This window comes from Spermophilus citellus (assembly GCF_964194105.1).
Source record: "Spermophilus citellus genome assembly, chromosome: 15".
Taxonomy (NCBI): Eukaryota; Metazoa; Chordata; class Mammalia; order Rodentia; family Sciuridae; genus Spermophilus; species Spermophilus citellus.
This window is the reverse complement of record NC_138195.1, coordinates 47,209,069-47,233,321: the sequence shown is the minus strand read 5'-3', so window position 1 is coordinate 47,233,321 and position 24,253 is coordinate 47,209,069. Positions and strand designations below refer to the sequence as shown.

General features: G+C 45.4%; 2 protein-coding genes across 3 annotated transcripts; both read left to right on the top strand.

The window, feature by feature from the left end:
* The first annotated feature begins 2,585 nt into the window (after window positions 1–2,585).
* Window positions 2,586–12,995, top strand: SYNPO2L (synaptopodin 2 like). Of its 2 annotated transcripts, XM_081267832.1 has the most exons (4): window positions 2,586–2,861; window positions 4,251–4,402; window positions 4,831–5,345; window positions 9,292–12,995. In XM_081267832.1, exons 1-4 carry the CDS (start codon window positions 2,757–2,759, stop codon window positions 11,463–11,465), a joined length of 2,946 nt encoding a protein of 981 aa, XP_081123958.1. In that variant the 5' UTR covers window positions 2,586–2,756; the 3' UTR covers window positions 11,466–12,995. The 2 variants fall into 2 exon arrangements, with proteins under 2 accessions (XP_081123958.1, XP_081123959.1); XM_081267833.1 differs by lacking the exons at window positions 2,586–2,861; window positions 4,251–4,402; window positions 4,831–5,345 and adding an exon at window positions 6,630–6,791.
* Window positions 12,996–15,098: 2,103 nt separating this feature from the next.
* Window positions 15,099–23,442, top strand: MYOZ1 (myozenin 1). Its single transcript, XM_081267879.1, has 6 exons — window positions 15,099–15,205; window positions 16,252–16,342; window positions 17,353–17,531; window positions 21,009–21,255; window positions 21,634–21,799; window positions 22,937–23,442. The coding sequence occupies exons 2-6, from the start codon at window positions 16,270–16,272 to the stop codon at window positions 23,166–23,168; spliced, it is 897 nt and encodes a 298-aa protein (XP_081124005.1). The 5' UTR covers window positions 15,099–15,205; window positions 16,252–16,269; the 3' UTR covers window positions 23,169–23,442.
* The last annotated feature ends 811 nt before the right edge of the window (window positions 23,443–24,253 follow it).

Sequence of the window (24,253 nt, the reverse complement as noted above, 5' to 3'; positions counted from 1 at the left end):
GTAGAGCACACCTGGTTTGAAAAATAAACAAAAAAGCCACTAATATAGCACAATGGCTGACATGTAGCTAGTCCTTAATAAGTTTATTGAGAAAGGGTCTTTGTAAATTGCCCTGGCTGGTCTTAAACTCCTAGGTTCAGTGGATCCTCCTGCCTTAGCCTCCAGAGTAGCTGAGATTACAGGCATATACCACTATGTCCAGCTTAATAAATATTTGAATAGTGAATGAAGGGATATCTAGATCCTGCTTTTATTGATGAGGCCAAGTAACTGCATGAGGTCACACAGGTAATAAATGGTGGAATAAGAACTCAAATCTAAGCCAGTGTGGTGACGTATGCCTATAATTGAGTGCTAGGGGCTCAGGAGGCTGAGACAGGAGGATTTCAAGTTCAAAGCCAGCCTCAGCAAAAAAGCAAGGCACTAAGCAACTTAGTGAGACTCTGTTTTTTTATTGTTGTTGTTGTTGTTTTGTTTTGTTTTGTTTTTTTAGAGAGAGAGAATTTTAATATTTATTTTTTAGTTTTCGGCGGACACAACATCTTTGTTTGTATGTGATGCTGAGGATAGAACCCGGGCTGCATGCATGCCAGGCCAGCGCGCTACCGCTTGAGCCACATCCCCAGCCCGAGACTCTGTTTTTAAATGAAATACAAAATAGGGTTGGGATGTGGTTGAGTGCCCCTGAGTGCTCCGGTACCTCCCCTGCCTTCCGCCCAAAAAAAGAACTCAAGTCTAAGTTCTTACCCAGAATTCTGTATTTTCTATGACTACATCATATACCAAGGCAAACAGCATTAACACAATAAGGGAGCAGCCAGTCCATAAAACTGTAGTCTGATAATCACAGTTACAGCACCATAATGTTATGTTTTGTAATAAAGAGGTCTCTTAATGATAAGGCACATTCATGCAATAGAAATCTGAAAACAAGTAGAGATTTTATTACTGACATGAATTGGTATATTTACACATGCCTATCTGTGTCCATTTTCACATGGCAACCTAGGTATTGTAATGATAATTTAGCAAACATTTATTGAACACTCTTTACATCAATCATCACTCTGTGGGTTGTTGATGGCACACAGTTCTTGACTCAAACTTTCTCACACTCCAGGCAGGAAGACAAGTGTATGAACAGAATTATACTATTGGCTGAAAAACAAAACAGTAGAAGTATGAACAAGATATGTGTGTTGACCAAAGGAAGGAAGAATTAACTTTATAGGTAGAGAGTTGGAGGGGATCAGAAAAGACTTTAAGGAAGAGGTAACAACACAACTGAAGCAGAGCTGATCAGAGTTCCTCTACACAGACTCATCTCTATCCCTGCAGTGAGATACAGATTTCCATTTTGCTTAACAGGTAAATTTGAAATGGAGGGAAAACCTAAATAAACTATCTAGCTTCCTTTGCTTTTAGTTACTTGCTTTTAGTTGACTTTTAAAATCACATATTTATTTTAGAGGTCACAGAGCTGAGATGTGTCATTGTCCCCTACTAGCTTTGTTGTAGATATCACCTCTGACATGTGGGCTATGATGATAATAATTGCTTAGGTTACTTTTCAGGGAATTGAAGGCCACTTTTGCTAAAACTACTTGGGGCTGTACAGGTACTCAGTGGGTGACTGTTTGATCTCAGAAGGCCTAAAACTCCACTCTCCGATCATGCTAATGCCACCATTTTCCTTACATGAATCCTAAAAAAGAGCTATGAAAACTGGTTACATATGTGCAGACCCCTGATTAATTCAATCTCTAATCACCTTTCCCCATGCCTTAGGCCACCTCATGAATAAACTCTTGCTGTTTTCCAAAACTTGTCATTTCAAGCCAGGTTTGGTGGCACATTCCTGTAATCCCAGTGACTCAGGAGACTGAGGCAAGAAGAACACAAGTTCAAGGCAAGCCTTGCCAATGTAGTGAGACCCTATCTCAAAATAAAAAATAAAAAGAAGAGGCTGAGGATGTAGCTTGCCTTGCATGCACACAGCCCTGGGTTCAATCCCTAGCGCGCGCGCGCACACACACACACACACACACACACACACACACACACAATTAAATAAAAAGGGAAAAGGGCTGGGGATGTAGATTAGTGGTAAAGTGTCTCTGGGTTTAATACTGAAGGGAAAAAAAACTTGCCATTTTAGTGATTAGTATACTATGTGGTGGGCAAAACAGGCCTGGCATGGTGACAAATTCATACAGTACAGCAAAGGGACACTCTTTCCTGGGATTTTAATGGAGCCATTTCTTGCCAGCTGTGGTACTGAACCCCTCCTGCTCCTGGCTCCTACCACTTTGACATGGGCTTTGGAGGAAAGCAGTTGAGATTAGTCCATGATCATATCAGGGAAGGCACAGTCCCTGAAAGGGTATACAATAGTTCTAGAGCTCCAGAGAGCTAGTACTCTGAGTCCTAAGTTAAAGGCCCATGCAGTAGAAGGGGAGACATGTAGGGCAGAAGTTTGTGCTATAATTAGCTCTAAGAGTAGCACAACTGGGAGAAGAAGAGGAGGAGAGTACAGCCGGCAACTATTTTGAGCACAGCTCCGATTGACGGGACATGTGTGCTGGACTGTACTGATCCCAAGGCCAAGTTGCCTGCCTGCCGTATGTGGTGTGGGGGGGAGGCCTGGGGCAGCAGGAGCAGGACAGCCGGACAGGCAGGCCGGACGGGGTACCAGCGCCTCAACTTTTCTCCCTGGGACACTGTCCAAACACCGGGGCCATAGGCCAAGCTGAGCGATGGGTGCTGAGGAGAAGGTGCTGGTCACACTATCAGGGGGAGCCCCCTGGGGCTTCCGACTTCAGGGTGGGGCCGAACAGAGGAAACCCTTACAGGTGTCCAAGGTAAGGTAGAGCCCCTGAAATGCAGTTTCAGGGAAAAGGGAACACTGGGGGACTTGGGAAGAATCATGTGGCGGCCAATGGGGAGGTGGGTAAGCGGGGCTGTGAAGAAGAGGCTGTGGGTAGGTGGGCAGGTAAGTAGGGAAGCATGCTCAAGTCTGGAAGAGGGAGTAGTGTCTGATCACAAACTTCTTCTAGGGACCTCCTAGAAAAGAGAATTCCTGGTTTCCAGAGAGTAGAGAAAAATAAAAGCTCTACTTCAGTTTCCTGTAGCACCATGGTAGCAGAGGCTGGGGTCTGGTCATCCAGTGCTTGCTCTCCTGTGTGTATCCCTCTACTCCAAACTCCAGGAATGTAGGGAAGGTTCTAATTTCTCTCTGACTAAACTGATATGTGACAAGCTGAGATTGTCTCACCCAGCCCAGCCCTGCCCTGCCCTTCCTTGCCTTGCCCTGCCCTGCTTTGCCCTGCCTTGCACTGCCCTGCCCTGCCCTGCTCATGCCTTCAGTGCTCTTCTTTCCCTAAGTCAGTTCCTTTCTCTCACTAGACAAGACTTTTGTAGGTTCTGGGAGGGTTTTGGCAATATCTGGCCTCTTAGATGAAGTCATTACCCTTTTGGTTTCATCCTACAGACTTAATTTTCTGAACTGTAAAGTATGGATAATAATAGTACCTATTTCATAGAACCATTCTAAGAATTAAGTGTAGTAACACATGCAGCACAGTACCTAACAACTTAGTAAGAACTCAACAAGTGGTAGCCATGTATGTGCACACATACACACACACAAACATAATCTCCCAGAATCCAGCTGGTCTGGATCTGAAATATTTTTTTTTCAGTACTAGGGATGTAACACAGGGGCACTCTGTCATTGAGCTACATCGTCAGCACTTATTATTATTATTATTTATTTTCTTAATTTTGAGACAAAGTCTTCTGAGTTGCTGAGACTGGGCTCAAACTTGCAATCCTCCTGCCTCAACTTCTCAAGTCTCTGGAATTACAGGCATGTGCCACTACAGCTGGCTTTGATCTGGAATACTAGTCTAAAATCTTAATTTGTAATGGCACCTGGGATTCCATGGCCTAGAAAAGAACTATTGCCCTTGGAGGAAAATCTTGGTGATATACCACTATTTCTAGTACCTCTTCTACATGGTTTTCTCCAAACCCCTTTCATTCAGTAGTTATCCTGCCTCCCATCAATGATGTATTACTCCCACCAATCTGCATTTTCCCTCTAGATAGTCTTCTTCAGCTACAGTTCTATGCACTCCCCACCCTCTTACTTTACGAAATAAAATCCTCTCATGTGGGTCCTTCCTGCTTTCCTTTCGTTCTTCTCCCTTTGGAGCCCTCCATCATTTACAATTTTTCCTCCATCTCAGATCCGAAGACGGAGCCAGGCTGGCAGAGCAGGACTCCGAGAGAGGGACCAGCTCTTGGCAATAAATGGAGTTTCTTGTACCAGCCTCTCTCATGCCAGTGCCATGAGCCTCATCGATGCCTCAGGGAATCAGCTTGTCCTCACTGTGCAGCGGTATGGACTCCTCCTTTCCTTTTCCCCTAGTCCAGGAATACCCTTCTCTTTCTTAGCCCTATGTCTCACTGACCAGGCTTCAGCAACTAACAAGTACCTATCTCTGCTCATACATTCCTGCTAGAGAATAAACATTTGTGTATGCCTCCCCAAAGTATTTGAATGTATCTGCAATTAAAGGATGGAGTGTCGAGCAGGTGTTTGAGTGATAGATCTACTTCAACCTCTGGCCTGTCTCTTCCTCATCATATTTTCCTCAAAGCTCATATCTACTCACTGCTCTCCAAGCACATTTGCTTCCCATTTTGTCTTTAGATCTTCACTTTATATATAGTTAGTCTCCTTTCTCTTTTCTCTCTTCCCCCATTTCTTTCACATCACTTTAGCTGTTACACAGACTCTCAAGTTCTGTCATCTTTCCCATTCAGGGTAGCAGATGAAGGGCCTGTGAGATCTCCATCCCCTGGGGGGCTTCAGGTGCTGTCACCCTTATCTCCACTGAGTCCTGAGCCTCCTGGTGCTCCGGTTCCTCAGCCTCTTCAGCCTGGAAGCCTTCGCTCACCCCCTGACAGCGAGGCTTACTATGGAGAGACAGACAGTGATGCTGATGGTCCTGCCACCCAGGAGAAGACCCGCCGGACCCGCCGCCGAGGCCCCATGAGGCCCACCCCTCCAGGAGCCCCACCTGATGAGGTCTACCTGTCTGACAGCCCTGCAGAGCCAGCACCTGCCAGCACTGGCCCTCCCAGCCAGGGTGACAGCCGTGTGAGCTCCCCATCTTGGGAAGAAGGGACAGCCCTTCAACCACCCCCAGCTGAGGCATTGCTGTTACCCCATGGTCCACTCCGGCCTGGCCCTCATCTCATCCCTATGGTGGGACCTGTTACCCACCCAGTGGCAGAAGATCTTACTACCACCTACACCCAGAAGGCCAAGCAAGCCAGTGAGTCCCTGAACCCCCTTTTTTTTCCTAGCCAGGATCTGATCTCTAAATCATCTCCATATCTACACATTCTACCTATCTCATGCCCCTTCAATGCAGTCTCTGGGACAAGTAGAGAAGAGTGATAAATGAAAGGGGAGAATAATTATTCTCATGGTCCCTATTACTTTTGCTGTTTATACCAGTGTAGCCAAAAGGTACAGGTATCAGTGGCTCAGAAGCCAGAGGCAGGAGGACTGCAAGTTTGAGGCCAGCCTAAGCAATTTAGCAAGACCTTGTCTCAAGTAAAAAAAATTAAAAGGGCTGGGGATGTAGCTCAGTGAAAAAGTGACCCTGGGTTCAATCTCCAGTATACACACACACACACACACACACACAGGTGGTTCAGTCAACCTAAGAACATAATAATCTGAGAAAATGGAAAGAGACATGAATAGATAAGAGGTTTGGTGGTGGTTACTGTTGTTTTATTGGTTTCCAGGATGGGGTGAAGGCAGAGGACAGACACAAACAGGGAAATATTGGGAAGCTGGGGCAAGGCTATAAGGACTCCTTACAAGTGTTAATTGCAGGCATGGTGTCAAAATTACCTTTGACATTTGTAAGTTCAATTGGGATTCCTGGGGACTGAGAGGCTATGAGATGGTCATGAGATCCCTAGGAAGTGGTAGAGGGAGGGATCTTTGGCTCCTTATCTCAGGAAAGAATGTAGGCCTGGATAGAAAAAGCCAGTCCCACTTATCTCAGGCTCTTTGCTATTTTTGATGTGAGCAGCAGAACCAGACCTAAAGTGAAATTTTCCCCTGTCCTATGCCTCCCTTGCTTCTCCCACAGAGACCTTTTTTGTCACCTCTGAAATCTCAGGGTTCCCCTCTAATTCTCATCTTTCTTTCCTTCCTTTCACCACTCTGATTCCTATTCCGTATTTTTGGGTCTGAGTTTGAGGAGCTAAGGACAAAACAATTTAGAGTTTGACATCCCTGAGAGTGTTCAGTATCCCACAAAGAAATTCCAAATGCATGCCCAGGATCCCATAATTATCCCCAGTTCTCATTTTAGTGTCCCCTCCCTTCTCATCATGCTGGGTGAGACTGTAGTGGCTCAGGGATATTTTTAATCAAGTAGACCTCATTGTCCAGTGGGAGGGGTGGAGAGTAGGGGAGCCAGGTGCTCATGTCCATCACACCAGGACTTATGGGGCAGCCAGAGAAGGGGGGGGGCAGGCTCCAAAAATAGCTTAGTGAGCTCATTCAGCTGCCAGCTCTGGGGACAAGACAAAGGGGCTTTAAAAGTCGTGGGGGATGGATCAAGCTGGTCCTGCTCCAGCCAGCACTGCCTTTCTCGGCATGGAGACCTTTGAGTCCATCAGCCAAGAACCCCTCATCCAAGCCAGCTGTGACAAATCCCCAGGTCCAGTTCCTGAGCTCCAAGACCCGTTCTATGCAGGTACTATCCTCTCACATTTGAGAGAGTTCTGGTGTCTAGAATGGAGTGTGATGCCTCAATAGTTAAAGAAGGATAGACTTTGAGTAAGGTTTATTCTCTTATCCCCTTTTTCTGTTTTTTAAAATATTTTTTAGTTGTTGATGGACTTTTATTTTATTTATTTGTATGTGGTGCTGAGAATCAAAACTAGTGTCTCATACATGCTAGGCCAGCATGCTACCACTGAGCCACAAACCCAGCCCCATATTATCCTCTTTTTCTTTTCTGTCTTCTTTCTTTTCTCAGGAGAGCATCACTGTCCCTTTTTAAGAATGGGTTGATGTTATGGCCACATGTCAAAGGGGTCTATGGCCACGTAAGCTGAAGAAAAGTCATAGGAACAGTGTGTGTGTGTGAGAGAGAGAGAGAGAGAGAAAGAGAGAGAGAGAGAAAGGTGGGAGTACATTATGAATATAGGAAGGCATGAATGTGTGAATCTGTGGGAAAAGATATATATACAAGAAATTATCTGAACACATGTGCAGTTAGTGTCAAGAAAGCTTTGAGAGTTAAGGTCACTCATAGTGGACCTTAGCATTGTGTTAAGTGCTAAATTTACTTACATTACTATGTTTAATCCTCATAGCAACCCTCTGAGGTAGCCATTATTATCCTCATTTACAGATGAGGAAACTGAACTTCAATGAGGTGAAGTAATTCACCCAAGAACCCAAAACCTGAAATGAACTATGACTCCAGTGCCTATTCTTTCTACAGTACTATTCAGTGTTATAGACGCTCATGAGAGAAATGAAAGCCCTAATTAGAAAGGTGATTAGTGGCTAGGCATGTTGGCACTCGTCTGTAATTCCTGCAATTTGGAAGGCTGAGGCAGGAGGATCACAAGTTGGAGGTCAGCTTTGGCAACTTAGTGAGACCCTGAATCAAAATAAAATAAAAGGGCTGAGGGTGTAGCTCAGTGATAGACTGTCCCTGGGTTCATTGCACAGTGCCTTAAAAAAGAAAAGAAAAAAAGAACTTGTTGTCTTTTTAAAATTTTTTTTAGGGCACAATACTTTTATTTTGTTTATTTTTATGTGGTACTGAGAATTGAACCCAGTACCTCACATGTTCTAGGCAAGCACTCTACCACTGAGCTACAACCCCCACCCCAAGAACCTTGTATCTTGAGTGAGTGGAAAGTAGATGGAATTTCAAGAATTTTTCAGTAGGAACTGGGGACCACAGGCCAGGCAGTATCCATGTTTAAGGCTAGGTCTTAGCAGCGGGACAGCCTCTCCCATTTCCTAGCTCCACCTACCCAGGCCTCACATGGCATGCAAAGCCCTGCCCTGGTTCTCTTTAGCACATAGTCCTTCTGTGACTGCCTGGTGGCAGCAGCCTGAACTCTGTACATTAAAAGGCCTGGCAAAGGCATGGAGATTGGGGGACATTTTTGACCTCCCCGCAAAGAAACCTATTTCATTTCTATCACCATTTTAGAGAAAAGGACAATATATTTACCTGATGCCTTTGAGGTATCCTAAAGATTTGGAGGGTTGCCTTGGAGAACAGCACTCTGGCTTTTCCTGACTCTTGGATCTGAGACTAACTACTGGCTCTGTGAGTAGAAAGGGGTATGGAGCACAAAGGAGTGCCCTGGTAGTTGAAGGGCCAAGATCAAACCTACAATTCTCTCTGTTAGTAACAGGGTCTCTGCAGGAGGAACTCTGGAAAGAAAAGCCACCTGGAGGGTGCTGTGTGTGAATGTATTTAAGTAACTATTTTTGTATAGGCATGTGTGTATTTGCATATATGTATGTGAGGAGTTTATAAGCTGGAATATACATGAATGAGAGAAAAATACATAAGAGAAAGTATGTTCACAGCTAACTTCCGGTAGACAGATATTCTTGTTGAAATGGTGTATGATGGGAGTTATTTCTATGAGTGTTTACGATATGGACTACATGAGGGAGATAGAATTGACTGAAGATCTCATTGCTAAGAAGCCTGTGTGTCTTGGTCCTAGGGGTAATAGGTGGGAAGAGGGTGTAAATCCCCACCCCACCTAACATGGTCTCTATTGTGGTGGAAAATTGTCCCTTCTCATTTTTTCTCTCTCTGGGACCTGCCTTTTTTTCTTTTCTGCCATGGAAAGTGACACCTCCCCCCTATGTCAGTCAGGAATGGGAGGCAGGTGAGGAATGTGTGTGGGGTGGATAAGGGAACATCTCTGGACAGACAGGGACAGAATAGAGGAAGAGGTATGGTCACAGCAGTCAGGACAGCCAACTGGACTGCCTTTCCTTTAACTGTCCTTGGTTTTGCCTTGCACCCTCCACTCTGTCCCCAAGTCAGAGGACATTGATTGGCAGGAGGCATTGTGGGGTCTGGCCAGTGAAAACAAGAGGTGGGAGTTGTGAGGGAGCTGGCTGGGATGAGAGGTGAAAACTTTGGGGAGCAAGAATACAAGAGGTTGTAAACCCCCACTGATCAATCTACTGCTTGGCCTCCTCAGAACTGCAACGTGCAGAGAGCCTCCAAGAGAAGAGTGTGAAGGAGGCCAAGACCAAATGCAGGACGATTGCATCCCTGCTAACTGCAGCTCCCAACCCTCACTCCAAGGGGGTGCTTATGTTTAAGAAACGACGGCAAAGAGCAAAGAAGTACACCCTAGTGAGCTTCGGGGCTGCAGCTGGCACAGGCGCTGAGGAGGAGGACGGCATCCCCCCAACAAGCGAGTCTGAGCTGGATGAAGAGGCCTTCTCTGACGCCCGCAGCCTCACCAATCAGTCTGACTGGGATAGCCCCTATCTGGACATGGAGCTGGCCAGGGTGGGTTCAAGAGCAGCCGATGGCCAGGGCCCCGGGCTAGGAGGGCAGTTGAGTGAGACCTCTGGCCGAGGGGTCCAGCTCTTTGAACAGCAGCGCCAGCGCGCAGCCTCCAGCACCAAGGAGCTGGATCGTGTGGGTCCAGCAGCCACGCTCAATGGACAGGGTCTGCAGTCACCACCTCGGGCCCAGAGTGCTCCCCCAGAAGCTGCTGTACTCCCGCCCAGCCCTTTGCTGGCCCCTGTTGTCAGCCCTAGACCTTTTCTTCCAGATGGTGGCGCACCGACCCCAGCTCCAAGCATCTTTAACAGGTCAGCTAGGCCCTTTACCCCGGGCTTACAAGGGCAGAGGCCAGGTACCACCTCGGTTATTTTCAGGCCCTCAGGCCCCAAGAGGGCGAATGAAAGCCTGGGAGGCCTCAGCCCCGCTCCACCTCCCTTTGCGTCCTCTCCACAGGGGCCCACTTCTCTGCCCAGCTTCACCACAGGGGTGTCCAGCCTCGCGCCCGCCTCAGGTTCCCCCAGCATACCACGCTCCTCGGGCCCTGTGACGGCTACCAGTTCCCTGTACATCCCAGCCCCCAGTAGGCCTGTTACACCCGGGGGCGCCCCAGAGTCCCCCGCTCCTCCTAGCGCAGGTGCCATGACCTCCACTGCTTCTATCTTCCTGTCGTCGCCTCTGCGACCCTCTGCGCGCTCAGAGGGGCCGACTCCAGGCCCCGCGACCCCTGAGCCCCCCAGCGCTCGGGAGCAGCGCATCTCTGTGCCAGCTGCCCGCACCGGCATCCTGCAGGAGGCCCGGCGCCGCGGGACCCGGAAACAGATGTTCCGGCCAGGAAACCAGGAGACGAAGAACTCGCCCAACCCGGAGTTGCTATCCCTGGTACAGAACTTGGATGAAAAACCCCGGACCGGCGGTGCTGAATCTGGTCCCGAGGAGGACGCTTTGAGCCTCGGAGCTGAAGCCTGTAATTTCATGCAGCCACCAGGGGGCAGCAGTTACAAGACCCTGCCTCACGTGACACCTAAAATTCCGGCTCCAATAGCTCCCAAGACCCCACCCCCCATGGCTCCTAAAACTCCACCCCCAGTTGCTCCGAAACCGGCATCTCGAGGGCTCCTTGATGGGCTAGTGAATGGGGCGACCCCTCCAGCTTCAATCCCTGAGCCACCAAGGCTGCAGGGCAGGGGTGGGGAGCTGTTTGCCAAGCGGCAGAGCCGGGCCGACAGGTATGTAGTGGAAGCTACACCTGGTCCTGGTCTTGGCCCTGGTCCTCGGCCCAGAAGTCCATCTCCTACCCCCTCGCTGCCCCCTTCATGGAAATATTCACCTAACATTCGTGCCCCACCTCCTATTGCTTATAACCCACTGCTTTCACCCTTTTTCCCCCAGGCTGCCCGAACACTCCCTAATAAGGCTCAATCTCAGGGGCCTCGGGCAACCCCCAAACAGGGCATCAAGGCTCTGGATTTCATGCGACATCAGCCCTACCAGCTTAAATCTGCCATGTTCTGTTTTGATGAGGTTCCTCCAACTCCTGGCCCCACCTCCTCAGGGACCCCCAAAACTGTTCGAGTCCAGGAAATCCGCCGATTTTCCACTCCGGCACCCCAGCCCACTGCAGAGCCCTTGGCTCCCACTGTGCTTGCCCCTCGAGCAGCCACTACACTGGATGAGCCCATCTGGAGAGCAGAGCTGGCCTCAGCCTCTGTTTCTAGCCCAATTCTTCCTCCAGAATCTCCTAGGAGTCTTGGGACCACCCCTAGCTCCTGTAGTTTCCAGGTGGCCAGGCCCAGATTCTCGGCCATCAGAACAGGATTACAGGCTCATGTGTGGAAACCTGGAGCAGGGCACCAATGAGCCAGAAATAGGTCCCAGGACCATGGAGAAGTGGAACATCCAGTCTCTGAAGTGACTTCTCCTGCCCTATCATACCCTCAAGCATCAGGAGGTTAAATTCCCTCCAACCAGAAATAGTTTTGGAGTTAAGTGTCCCATCCCTAGCTTCATCCTGACTTTCCCATCTCCCTGCTGCTTTCCAACCTATTATCTCTGCTTTGGTATCTTTGTTTCTCCTTGTCTCTGTATTTACTTGCCTGGAGCTCTCTTTATCTCCTGGTCTCTCTATCCATGTGCCTCCAGAGGTCTCTATTTCTTTACATTTGTGCTTCCTCTGTGGGTCTCATTTTAATGTTCAGTGAGAAGCACACAGAATGTAAGTAACACTGGGACCTCAGGCAAGGAGCTCCCCACTAACAGTCAGCCAAGGGACTGAATTGACCCATGTTTGTCTACCCACTACCAGTTTTCATTCTGCTTTCTCAAGGTTATCTGGCATATTCCTAGGTATGTGTGTGTGTATGCCAGTATGTGCACGTGTGTGTGATCAGGATCTGACCTGGCAAGTGATCAGATATGCCACAGATGTGCTCTTCTGAGACAAAAGTAAGAGGGGAGGTCTAAATAAAGACCTTATCTGGGTCTTTTCCTTGTGCTGACAGAAGGGTCAGATATCCCTACATGGAATCTAGCAGGGAGAAAGAGCTACACTGAAGAATAATTCCTTAGCATCTGTAGCAGGTGCTACATCTTGTGAAACTAATGGAGTATGACAAGACTGAAGGATTGGGACAATTTTCATAGGCTAAGGTAGACCAGGAATAGAACTAAGAATTCTTCTGTTTCACTGCATTTCACAAAATTAGCAATTAGAGGTCCATGATGAGCAATTCAGTATTCAGGAAGTAAAAGAGAGAAAGAGGGAGAATTTCCTCTAAGAATGAACAAATTATTGTCTTCATTGTTTCATAAGCCTAAAACAGAAAGAAGGGCTGGGGAGAATGAGATAGAAACCAGTTGCAGAGCAGAAATGAGTGAAAGTGATCGAGCCAGAGAGAAGCATGGAGAGGGCAGTCTTGGCAGAGAAACCCCACAAGAAGCCAACTGTGAGCAAGAGGGGGACTGAGAAAAATTTTGAGGAAAAAGAACGTATTTGTTAAAGTGAAGTGGGTTGTGGGATGTGGGATGATAGTGAGAGGGAAGCATGAGGGTGTGTGCTGAATGTTGAAAGAAGAGTTTGTGTCCATGCTATCTCCCATGAATCTATCCTTCAGTTTGTCTTCTGCAGCATGTCATGACTATCTGGGAAAGAACAGGGAAATACCCAGAACCAAAACCTCTTTTCAGTCCTACTCCATTCCTAGCTTGTGTTCCTTTTCAGCTTTAGTTCCTAATTTCCGATCCTAGAAGAGTATGGATTCGCCTCTCACCAAGACTACCACCAGCCACGTTTGCTGTTTGATCTGGAAAATGATCATTTCCTTTACCTACAGGGTGTGAGTCACAGTCCTTTGGTTTGAGCACAAGAATAAACTTATGCCCCATACTTTCTATTGCTGTCATCTCTTCTGATTTTATACACAAATCCTGACCCCACCTTGACCGCCTCTGACCCATTCCTCTAATTCAATTTCAGATTTCTATTTCCAATCCTGCCCTCCATTTTTCAGTCCTTTGCCCTTCATTCCCTAGTCTTTCACTCCTATCAAATATATCCTTCTTTGATTTAAGCACCTCCACCTCTCCTCTTTATTTCTTCTCGGTGCAGTCTCCATCAGATTTCTCCTCCTCTCCTTCTACTGCTCCTTTTCAGGCAAGGAAATTGCAAGAAGTTTGCCATCAACATTTCCTACTTATAGGAAACATCCATGTTAAACATTCGCTGGGAATTAAATGAAGGGATAGTAAAAGGTGAAAGATTTATATGAGATAAATGAAGGAATGGTAATGAATGAGAAGGGAGACTGAAGAAAGAAAGTTGGAGGAGTGGATTGAGGCTAATAGAGAAGGGAAGGCATCAGAATCCGGAGAGACTGAGAAGGAAAGTGCCATTGCTCCAATTAACCAGCAGAGGGCATATTTGTGCCAATAACTAGATGTTTGCAAACACCAGAGACCATAGGGCTAAATAGCCTGTCTTCACCCACTAAAGTAGTTCTAGATATTGAATCATACGACATTAAACTTTGAGTTTATTTTTTAGAGGTGATGATGAAATCACCTTTTACTACTTGTGTTTCTTCTTCTAAGTTGCTTCCTTGTGTTGGGAAGGAACAGAGAAGGAGGACTAAAGATGAAGGATCTGGAAGCATAGCTAGTCTGGACAGAAACCAATGTGGTAGTAGGTGGGGGAACTTTGAGCCCCTATCCTGAACCTGGAAAGTATAGGATGGAAGGAGGGTACGAACAGGAAAAGTGGAGACGTCCTAGAGGGACAGGAGTATATTCTGTAAACTTCAAAAACCATTTCCTGCTGGGCACAGTGGCTTATGCCTGTAATCCCAGCAGCTCAAAGGCTGAGGCAGGAGAATCTCAAGTCCAAAAGGCATTCTCAGCAATAGTGAGGCGCGAAGCAACTCAGTGAGATCCTGTCTCAAAATAAAATACAAAATGGGGCTGGGGATGTGACTCAGTGGTTGAGTTTCCCTAGCTCAGAGCTCAATCCCTAATACAAAAAAAAAAAAAAAAAAATCCTGAGGCAGCTGTAATAGTGCAATAGTGGTGGCTGCAGGAATGTAGCATCTGGTCCTAGACCCTGAAAAGAAGTTGGAGAAAGATCCAAAATGTTTCTGTAGCTACTGAGGAAGGTGCTGTACAAATGATAGCCTTCCTCCAAAGGGGCACTCAAGCTTGTACCTTTGCCAAGAGGCTTCTTTAGAACAGTACAAATGGGATAGTCCAGATCTTATATAGAGTGTGTGTTTCTCTTTGAAGAAATCCAAAGTAGGAACCTTGGAGAGCAAGGCATGGGCAGGTCAGAAGCCTACAAGACCTTCTCAGGGAGATAACATCTATCCTACACAGCAGGCTGAACGGAGCACCCCAGCAGCAAACAGGAACCAAAACACAGATTGTGGTGTCCACCTATTCTTAGAACTTCCAGAGTGTAAGAGGAAAGAAAAGGGAGTGAAGAGTCAGAAGAATTGGTGGTCTTCCCCACACATCCCTTACTGCACTGCATTTCATTAATTTGCTCTCTCAGAGGAAAAAAAAACCTAGGTATTTTTAAAAAGAAGTTCAATTATGAAGACATCCATCCTGTCTTCAAATATAATGCCTTAATCTTTCCTACTTCTAAATATACCCACAGGCCCCTCCAGCTTTGGCCTGGAGCGGCTCTGAGTGACTGCAGGGCACATTTTCTAGGTTCTCTTTCTTCTACTCTGAATTTAACTTCCCTTTTCCTCTTCCTCTATCTTCAATTTCTCCCTGAATGCTTCTTTGGATTTCAGACTCTAGGTGCAAAGGGGAACCCCTAGGGAGATTGATTCCTAGCTCAGTCAGCTCAGTGGGAGTATCCCAAAGGCCATTCTCCCCTTCTTGAGCCTCTGGGCAAGGAGGGCGGGATCTTGGTTCCAGGGTCTCAGTACCCCCTGTGCCATTTGAGCTGCTTGCACTCATCATCTCTATTAATAACCATCCTCCCTCCCCCACTGCCAGTGCTGCCCCCACGCCTGCCCAGCTCGGTTCTCCGGTCACAGCAGCTGGGTCCTCCAAAGCTGCTGAACCCCAGGGAGAGCTGATCACCAACTAAGCAGCCGGTAAGTGTGCTATGACTTAAGGAGCGGGAGCTCACTTGGTTAACTTCTGTGTCTGCAATTGTGATTCTTGACCCTTGGGTAGTAGCCCTTTCCCCTCCTATTATGCTTAGCTCCCAGCTGTCCAGGGGAAACCAAAGAGCTGGAAAGAGAAGAGCCCAGAAAGTTGCAGGGAGGCATTTGATGAATGGGTAGGGGTTCTGAGGCCCCAATAAGATAGTAGAATTGTGGATGTGTTTGTGAGACAAGACTCAGCAGAAGACTCAGCATGTCTCTGCATGCCAACTGCTGTTAAGGAGGGGCTGGAGTCTCTATCTTTTCCCAGCTTGTCCCCAACCATGGCCAGATCCTATTACTATGTTCTTGTCCTCCCTCAATTCTCTACTGTTATGGTATTGACTGACTTGTGACATGGTTCAAATGCTCCTTGGTTCCCCAAACCCATTTGAGCTCTGGGGTCTGGGGCATGAGTGACTGTAGCAGCAGGGAGCACAGCCATGACCTCTCAGGCCATGTTCCAGCTGGCCCATTGGAGAAGCAACAACCTCTCCTTCCTATGGAGAATATTTTTGGCTGAATATCCTGAACCCTGGCAGAACATTTCTCCACCCCCTTGGGACTTGGAGGAAGACTGAGGAGAGACCAGAGCCTGAAATCAACCCCAGTCTTGATATCCCAATACAAGTAAAAACTTCAAATCACACCAAACCCATGAAACTTGGGTGCACTGTCCTGTGTGAGTTGTTCTTGTTTTCTTTTAAACATCCCTTTCCCTCAGCTATGTTTCTTATAAAATATTTCTATGTAAAATAGCCCATAAGAGGTTGGTAGAAGGTAAGGACAGGGTACATCTCTGTTTCCGACTCTGTTTCCGAAGAAAACAGAACCCCTAAGACAGTGGATTTTCATCTTTTGGGGAAATACATATTTCTTTGAAAACCTGAGGAAATTTTCCCCTTAAGCCTTCTCAGGTTAAGAAATATTGCTCTACTATAAACACTTTTCCCAGTTCCTGTAAATCCTCTAAACCCTATTCCTACCCTATCCAGGTAGAATATACCTCCAAAATGCCGCTCTCAGGAACCCCAGCCCCCAACAAGAAGAGGAAATCCAGCAAGCTGATCATGGAACTCACTGGAGGTAGGCATGTTTGCAGCTCCCTCATGTGGGACTTCTTATTAAAAGCATCCCTAACCCACCAATCCAACAAATAACATAAAGTTATAAATGTGTTGGGGTGAACAAACGAGAGCAATTCCAGGGTGAGGGGTACGGGTATGAGAGGAGAAGTAAAAAGGGCAGGCAGAATTCAACATTGACTACTCACCCTTCCATCCTTTTCACCTTATAATCTGGGACAATATCCTGCCATATTAGCCAGCTCAGTTCCAGGACCATAGGATCTATGGTCAGTGAGGTATGTTTGAGGAAGAAACTATGATGGAGATTGACACAGGCTAAGGTTCCAGTATATGGTTAATTTCCTTATATCTTTCCACAGAGCTAGGGAACTGGTTTAACATTTAAAATGGGAAATTGCACAAGTATGTTTCCTGGGAATAAACATGAGTGCATGGATGTGAAGAGCTCCTTCTTCTTCTTCCTTTTCTTCTTGTCCTTTCTCCTCCTCCCCTTCCCTTCCTCCTCCTCTTCCCCCTCCTTCACTTCTCCTTCTCCTCCTCCTCCTTCTTCGAGTTCTTCTGATAACTAGAGGCTCTTTGAAGTCAAAGAGTCCACTAAGAAGAAGAAAAGGGAAAGAACTTAAAACAAAAGTATGTGGTTATATGTGGCCAATTCCACATAGGATTAGCCTATCAACTTTCTCTCATGCCACAATTTCTTCAGTAGCTCTATCTATGATGTTCTTTTATACCTTTTGTCCCAAGCCTGTGCCACTTTTAACCCTGTTTACCTCTCTACTCTAGTATTTCCACTGTCTCCCAGTACTCCAACTTCAAACCCAGGAAATAAAAATCTCTTATATACTAGACAGACCTTGTTCAGACATCACAGGCAACATCCAGTCCTCTAAAGGGTTTCTAATAGGACGCTAGTTGTGGACAAGGTCTGCATTCTGAGTCCAGGAAACTCTACTTTTCCTCTTTTTCTTGCCTCTTTCTCTTGCCTCTTTCTCCCCACCTCCCTGAAAGGTGGACAGGAGAGCTCAGGCCTGAACCTGGGCAAGAAGATCAGCGTCCCAAGGGATGTGATGTTGGAGGAGCTGTCACTGCTCACCAATCGAGGCTCTAAGATGTTCAAACTGCGACAGATGCGGGTGGAAAAATTTATCTATGAAAACCATCCTGATGTTTTCTCTGATAGCTCAATGGTAAGTTCGGAATCGTAAACACTTTCTGAAAGTCTAGTATCTTGTCTTTTTTTAAAAAAAAAACATTTTTTAGGTGTAGATGGACACAACACAATGCCTTTATTTTTATGTGGTGCTGAGGATCGAACCCAGGTCCTGCCTGTGCTAGGCGAGCGCTCTACTGCTGAGCCACAATCCCAGCCCCCCAAGCCTAGTATCTTTTCTAACAGCTTGTTGGTGGTAGGCACCTCAACCTCTTCTTCCTTAAAATGTATAAGTTCATTAAGCCCCAGATATATTGAGTCCCCAGTAACTCTAAAGTGAATTATAGTTCATCTCTGAAACTCAAGTCTCCATCTTAGAGTCAGTAAGGGATGGAGAACACCACACCCTCAGGTAAAATATTCCTTCCCAGTATGGGTAAGTATCAAAATAGTTATCAGATAAAACACAGAATGCCAGTCCTGTATTTTGAGGTTAAGATTCACAATGGGGGCTGGGGATGTGGCTCAAGCGGTAGCGCGCTCGCCTGGCATGCGTGCGGCCCGGGTTCGATCCTCAGCACCACATACCAACAAAGATGTTGTGTCCGCCGAGAACTAAAAAATAAATATTAAAAAAAAAAAAAAAAAAAAAGATTCACAATGATTTATTTTAATTTTTATCTTTTTTTTTTTAGTAAAGTATGTCCCTGGCAATATTTGGGACAAAAGAATAAATGAAAAATTAAAAATACAGAATAATAGGGCTGAGAGTATAACTCAGTGCTTAGATGTGCAAGGCTTTGGGTTCAGTCTCCAGCACCAAACAAACAAAAAAACCGAAAAGACCCAACAAACAAAAAAAGCAAAACCTAACCAAATAAAAAAACCCAAAATGGTATACCCAGTTAAATTTGATCTTTGAGTTATATAATGAATATTGTTTTTCTATAAATACATCTCCCTGCCCGGCGAGGTGTCATACACCTGTAATCTCAGCATCTCAGTAGACTGAGGCAGGAGGATCTCAAGTTCAAAGCCAGCCTCTGCAAAAGTGAGGTACTAAGCAACTTAGTGAGACCCTGTATCTAAATAAGATACAAAATAGGGCTGGGAATGTGGCTTCGTGGTCAAGTGCCCTTGAATTCAACATCTGGTGCCCCCCTCAAAAGAAAATCCCCTAGAACATTTGGAATATACAAGCAAAATAAAAATATAAGATACACATTTAAGTTTGAATTTCATAGACACATGAATAATTTCTTAGTATAAGCATGCTCCATGAAATATTTAGGATATATTTATACTGAAAAATTATTTGTTGTGCATCTGAGCTTCAAATTTAAGTGGTTTCCTGTAATTCTATTTGTTAAATCTGGCAACCTTAGAAATAGTTAGATGAGTTTTACAGCCATCTCCTTCTTTAGTCATCTTTTATTAAAGGGTTAGGGTTAAATTTTCCCTAAGGACCCCAAGCTGTGGTGACTGAAATCATCTTTCTTCAATATCCTACATTTTTGGCAGGGTGTGGTAGTATACACCTATAATCTCAATGACTCAGGAGGCTGATGAAAGAGGATGGCAAATTCAAAGTCAACCTCAGCAATTTAGCAAGGCCCTAAGCAACTTAGCAAGACCGTGTCACAAAACAAAAAAATAATATCTCAGTGGTAAATCCACCTGGGTTCAATCCATAGTATTAAAAAAAAAGGGGGGGGGGGCCAGGATTGTGGCTCAGTGGTAGAGCACATGCCTAGCATGCATGATGCACTGGGTTTGATCCCCAGCACAACATAAAAATAAACAAATAAAATAAAGGTTAAAAAAAATCCTACATTTTCTAGTTAAGCTTCTTCTCCAACTAAAAAGAAGCAGGGATTGGAGAGGGGCAAGGTCCAGGGTATTATGGCTGAGAAAGAGGGTACATTCTCCATTTTCTTTCTTTTTCTTCCACCTTCTCTAGGTGACTGCAGGAGAGTGGAAATAGATGCCTATGGGGCCAGGGTAGGAATGTCCGTCATTGGCCCTTACATAGGAACCCAGTAAAAGCGCTGAGCCTGTCATATCTAACTTTAGGAGGCCAAAACCCCTCCCCTCTACTGGGTCTGGTTACACTGGGTGGAGCATAGGGGAATACTTGGTAAAATGGCCAGGAGAGACTCTTCAAGAAGTTGGCAGGGTTATTTTTAGGTTTCAGGACTGAATCCAGTATTGCTCTTTTAGCCACCCTACTTCACTTGGTACAGTTTCACTGTCAGAAAGTTGTGCTCCAGCTGAGTGTGGCGGTACATGCCTGCAATCTTTTTAACTGGGGAGGTTGAGGCAGGGAGAGTGCAAAGTTCCAGGCCAGCTCAGCAATTTAGTGAGGCCCTACGCAACTTATATTTTATTTCAAAATAAAATAAAGAAAATGGGGGCTGGGGGTGTAGCTCAGTGATGAGCATCCTTTTTTTTTTTTTTTAAATTTGAGGCTAGCCTCAGCAACTTAGGAAGACCCTTTTATTTATTTTTATTTATTTTGAGAGAGAGAGAGAGAGAAAGAGAGAGAGTTTTTTTAATATTTATTTTTCAGTTCTCGGCGGACACATCTTTGTTGGTATGTGGTGCTGAGGATCGAACCCGGGCCGCACGCATGCCAGGCGAGCGCGCTACCACTTGAGCTACATCCCCAGCCCTCCTTTTTTTTTTTTTTTTTTTTAAAGAGAGAGAGAGAGAGAGAGAGAATTTTTTTTTTAAATATTCATTTTTCAGTTTTCGGTGGACACAACATCTTTGTTTGTATGTGGTGCTGAGGATCGAACCCGGGCTGCACCCATGCCAGGCGAGCGCGCTACCGCTTGAGCCACATCCCCAGCCCAGTGATGAGCATCCTTGAGTTAAAAAAAAAAAAAAAAAAAAAGGAAAGCTCTGCTTTCACAGGCACCAAGTGGAGAGAGGAATAGAAAGATGAGGAAGGAGGGGGCAGAGATTTCACTAGTTCTTTAAATTAAGACTGTGTTCCCCTTTGCAGCCATGTCCTCTCAGAATGAGCTGCCCCCACCCTAAGGGTGTAATTAGGGAAACTGGGCTAACCAGGGGATTCTACCTCTTTTTTTTTTTTTTTAAAGAGACATTTCAGCAGTGATGGAGACAGAAGCCAGACTACCTAGAGCTAGTACAAGAAGCTTAATTCAAGAAGGGCAGGAAACAATAGAAGGGGGCTCTGTGTCAAAGGAGGTGTTTGTTTGTGTGTGGTGCTGGGGATTAGAACCCAGGGCCTTTAGCATGAAAGGCAGTCTACCAACTAAGCTATATCCACAGCCTGAGATCCCACCTCTAAAGAAAAGTTTAATTCCTCTCAGTCAGATTATCCACTATCCATTTATGGGGTTGAGGAGATCTGGAATCTCAGAGGATTCATGGTCTTCAGTTTGGCTCTTATCTCTGATCACCTTCTCCTTTGGTATATACACATTTGTCTTTGTATATTTTCCATATCCATTTCTAACCTTCCCCTCACTTTATTGTTTCTTTTCAGGATCACTTCCAGAAGTTCCTTCCTACAGTGGGGGGACAGCTGGGCACAGCTGGTCAGGGATTCTCCTACAGCAAGGGCAGTGGTGGTGGCCAGGCAGGGGGCAGTGGCTCTGCTGGACAATATGGTTCTGACCATCATCATCATCATGAGGGCTCTGGGTCTGGAGCTGGGGGTACAAGTGGTCCTGGGGGCCAGGCTGGCAGAGAAGGAGCTGCCGGCACAGCAGGGGTTGGAGAGACAGGATCAGGCAAGTACTCACATCCAAAAATAATGTATCTGTTCTCTAGAGCAGAGTTGTCTGCAGGGATGAGGTCTATCCTGGGAATGGGGAGCAGGGGGAGATAAACTGAGATGTCATGAACACAGGAGGCATCCAGAAAAGATATATATATATATATATATATATATATATATATATATATATATATATATATATATATTCTACTCAGAGAAGCCTTGTCTTTGAGTCACCTTTCTGGGTTACTGTAAAACTGAAACAATTGGCGGGATATTATATTTTTGGTACCTGGCCTCAACAATTTCCCTAGTGTAAGGGTGTGGGATTAACTTTCATTAGCTACTAACTAATAGCTATTATTTGACTTCTCTCTCCTATGGTTACCAGGAGACCAAGCAGGTGGAGAAGGAAAACATATCACTGTGTTTAAGACCTACATTTCCCCATGGGAGCGAGCCATGGGGGTTGACCCCCAGCAAAAAGTGGAACTTGGCATTGACCTGTTGGCCTATGGGGCCAAAGCTGAACTCCCCAAATACAAGTCCTTCAACAGGTGAGATGATGGGGAAGGAACCAGATGCATACTAGTGGTGGCACTGTATTCCTTAGTAAGCATGTTACTGTATTTCAAATGTTTCAGAAGGAGGCTGTGGAAAGATGACAGGACTAAGGGAGTCTTAATGGAAAGTCCTTGCTCTTTTAACTCCAGCTCAGCTTCATCATAAGAGTGTGATAAAGGAAAAATTTGCTGGAAGTCAGAATTTGAATTTTGGTTTTTAGCTTACTTAGCTGTTTGGGCATGGAATAATCACCCTACTTCTGAGCCTTGTTGCTTTTTTTTTTTTGGTACTAAGGACTGAACCCAGGGGGCGCCTAACCACTGAGTCACACCACCAACCCTTGTAATGTTTTATTTTGAGACAGGGTCTCACTAAGTTGCTTAGGGTCTCGATAAATTCTCAGGCTGGCTTTGGATTAATAATTATCCTCCTGCCTCAGCCTCCAAGCCGCTGGGATTACAGGTGTGTGCCACCACACCCAGCTCCTTGTTGCTTTTAATGTAAAATGGAAATTATATATAATATGTGGTTGGAAGCCTCTTTAGGTCCCCTTTCATTCAAGGTGTGGATGCCATTATTCTCCCTGTAGTATGATTTTATTTTCTCATATCCTGCTATGGTAAGGTTCTAAGTATCTTTCTTTCTTTTTTTAATTAGGCTTCTCTAAACTATGCCTAGAAGATCTATGTCAAAGCAGATTAGGAAAGGCCTAGAGAAGTGATTTTGCATTTGGTTGTTAATTCCTTTCAGCTAGGCCATCCCCTATTCACCTGGGTTGGGGGTGGGGTAAAGGTAAAGTTGGTAGGGTCTCTACATTTTAATTTAAGGTGATCTCAGATCCTTGGGTCTGTAGTGTTTGGGGTACTTTCTCTGAAATGCTAGTCTGGGTCATGACTGTTTATGAGACTCTATCTAGTCTCATACCCACTGCACTCCTTTTCACATTATTAACTTTGGGAAAACAAGCAAACCAGGAAGGGGAAATACGGTACTAAGGGAGAAGAAGGATAAGAGGTAAAGAAGCATCTCAGAAAAACAGAATTTAGGAACTTCCCCTTCCTTCAAACTGATTGACAAGGTTCTGTTTCTTTTATTCTGATCCTTAATCGAATAATATGTCCCCTTCTCAGGACAGCAATGCCCTATGGTGGATATGAAAAGGCCTCCAAACGTATGACCTTCCAGATGCCCAAGTTTGACCTGGGGCCTCTGCTGAGTGAACCCCTGGTCCTTTACAACCAGAACCTCTCCAACAGGCCTTCTTTCAACCGAACCCCTATTCCCTGGCTGAGCTCTGGGGAGCCTGCTGACTACAACGTGGATATTGGCATCCCCTTGGATGGAGAAACAGATGAGCTATGAGGTGTTTTCTAATTTGTATCGAGTTTCCCCTCTGTGGTTCCAATTTGGAGAGGGAATACTGATCAGGATGCCCCCACTGTTAATACTGTATTCTTGTGGGAATGGAGAGGGAAAGGTGGGAGAGATCTGTCTTTCTATCTTTTACTCTAAGTCCCCATCCCAATATCCTTCCTCACCAACTCAGAGCTCCCCTTTCACTCCTCCACATGAAACCTGCTCTTTTATGAAATTTGCTCTGCTACCAGTAACAGTCAATAAACTTCAAGGAACTGAATTTATTCTTCCTCTGATATTTGAGGGCAGATGAAAGTTGAGGCTGACAATGCACAAAGATCAATTAAAGCCAAATACCAAACACTCATTATTTAGACTGGACCTGAGCTCTGGCTGCTTATATATCCACACCCACAAAACCACATTCATAGGTATATACGAAGTTATACTTACTCAATAGTTCATGAGACAAATAATCATAAACAAATACATGTGCTGGCCTATATGTGGGCAAAGCACAGTGATTAGGAAACAGGTGTAATACTGGTGTTAGCTCTCGGTGTAGCCAATTAGAAGCTGCAAAATGAGCAAATCAGGAAAGGAAAATGGGAAGCTAAGGAAGATGTAAGAGTTACTTTGATTATCACAGAACTAGAATATGTGAATTTAGGAATACATACGTTACAGATTCCCAAAGGGATGAAATAGAATAAAGCACCATGTGGAATCCAGAAGGGAGTGGGAGAAACCAGATGCAGTACCTTGTGCTAACCAACTGCACTGCTGAAGCTCCAGTGGCAAGCTGCAGTTATACTATACCTGGCTTTGTGTGAACATAACAAGAAAAGATCTGAGGATTACAATAGCACCAAAATGGTGCCCAGAAAGCACTATGATTGGAAAGAAATCCTGAGAGCTCAACAGGAATGGCTGACAATGCTCTTTATATTGATTTCAAACCTGGGGTCTCTTGAGTCCCAGATTTGTCCTGTGTTCCACAAAATAAGAATGATGGAATGATACAAACCAGGAAGGAAGGATAATGAGATGACAGTAAGGTCTGGGAACTTTTTTTTTTTTTTTTTGGTGAT

Coding starts and splice junctions, on each gene's coding strand:
- SYNPO2L (XM_081267832.1), top strand. CDS start 2,757: ATGGGTGCTGAGGAGAAGGTGCTGGTCACACTATCAGGGGGAGCCCCC. Junction 4,403..4,830: donor CTTGTCCTCACTGTGCAGCG/GTATGGACTCCT, acceptor TTTCCCATTCAG/GGTAGCAGATGAAGGGCCTG. Junction 5,346..9,291: donor CCAGAAGGCCAAGCAAGCCA/GTGAGTCCCTGA, acceptor TGGCCTCCTCAG/AACTGCAACGTGCAGAGAGC.
- MYOZ1 (XM_081267879.1), top strand. CDS start 16,270: ATGCCGCTCTCAGGAACCCCAGCCCCCAACAAGAAGAGGAAATCCAGC. Junction 16,343..17,352: donor GATCATGGAACTCACTGGAG/GTAGGCATGTTT, acceptor CCTCCCTGAAAG/GTGGACAGGAGAGCTCAGGC. Junction 21,256..21,633: donor GGTTGGAGAGACAGGATCAG/GCAAGTACTCAC, acceptor TATGGTTACCAG/GAGACCAAGCAGGTGGAGAA.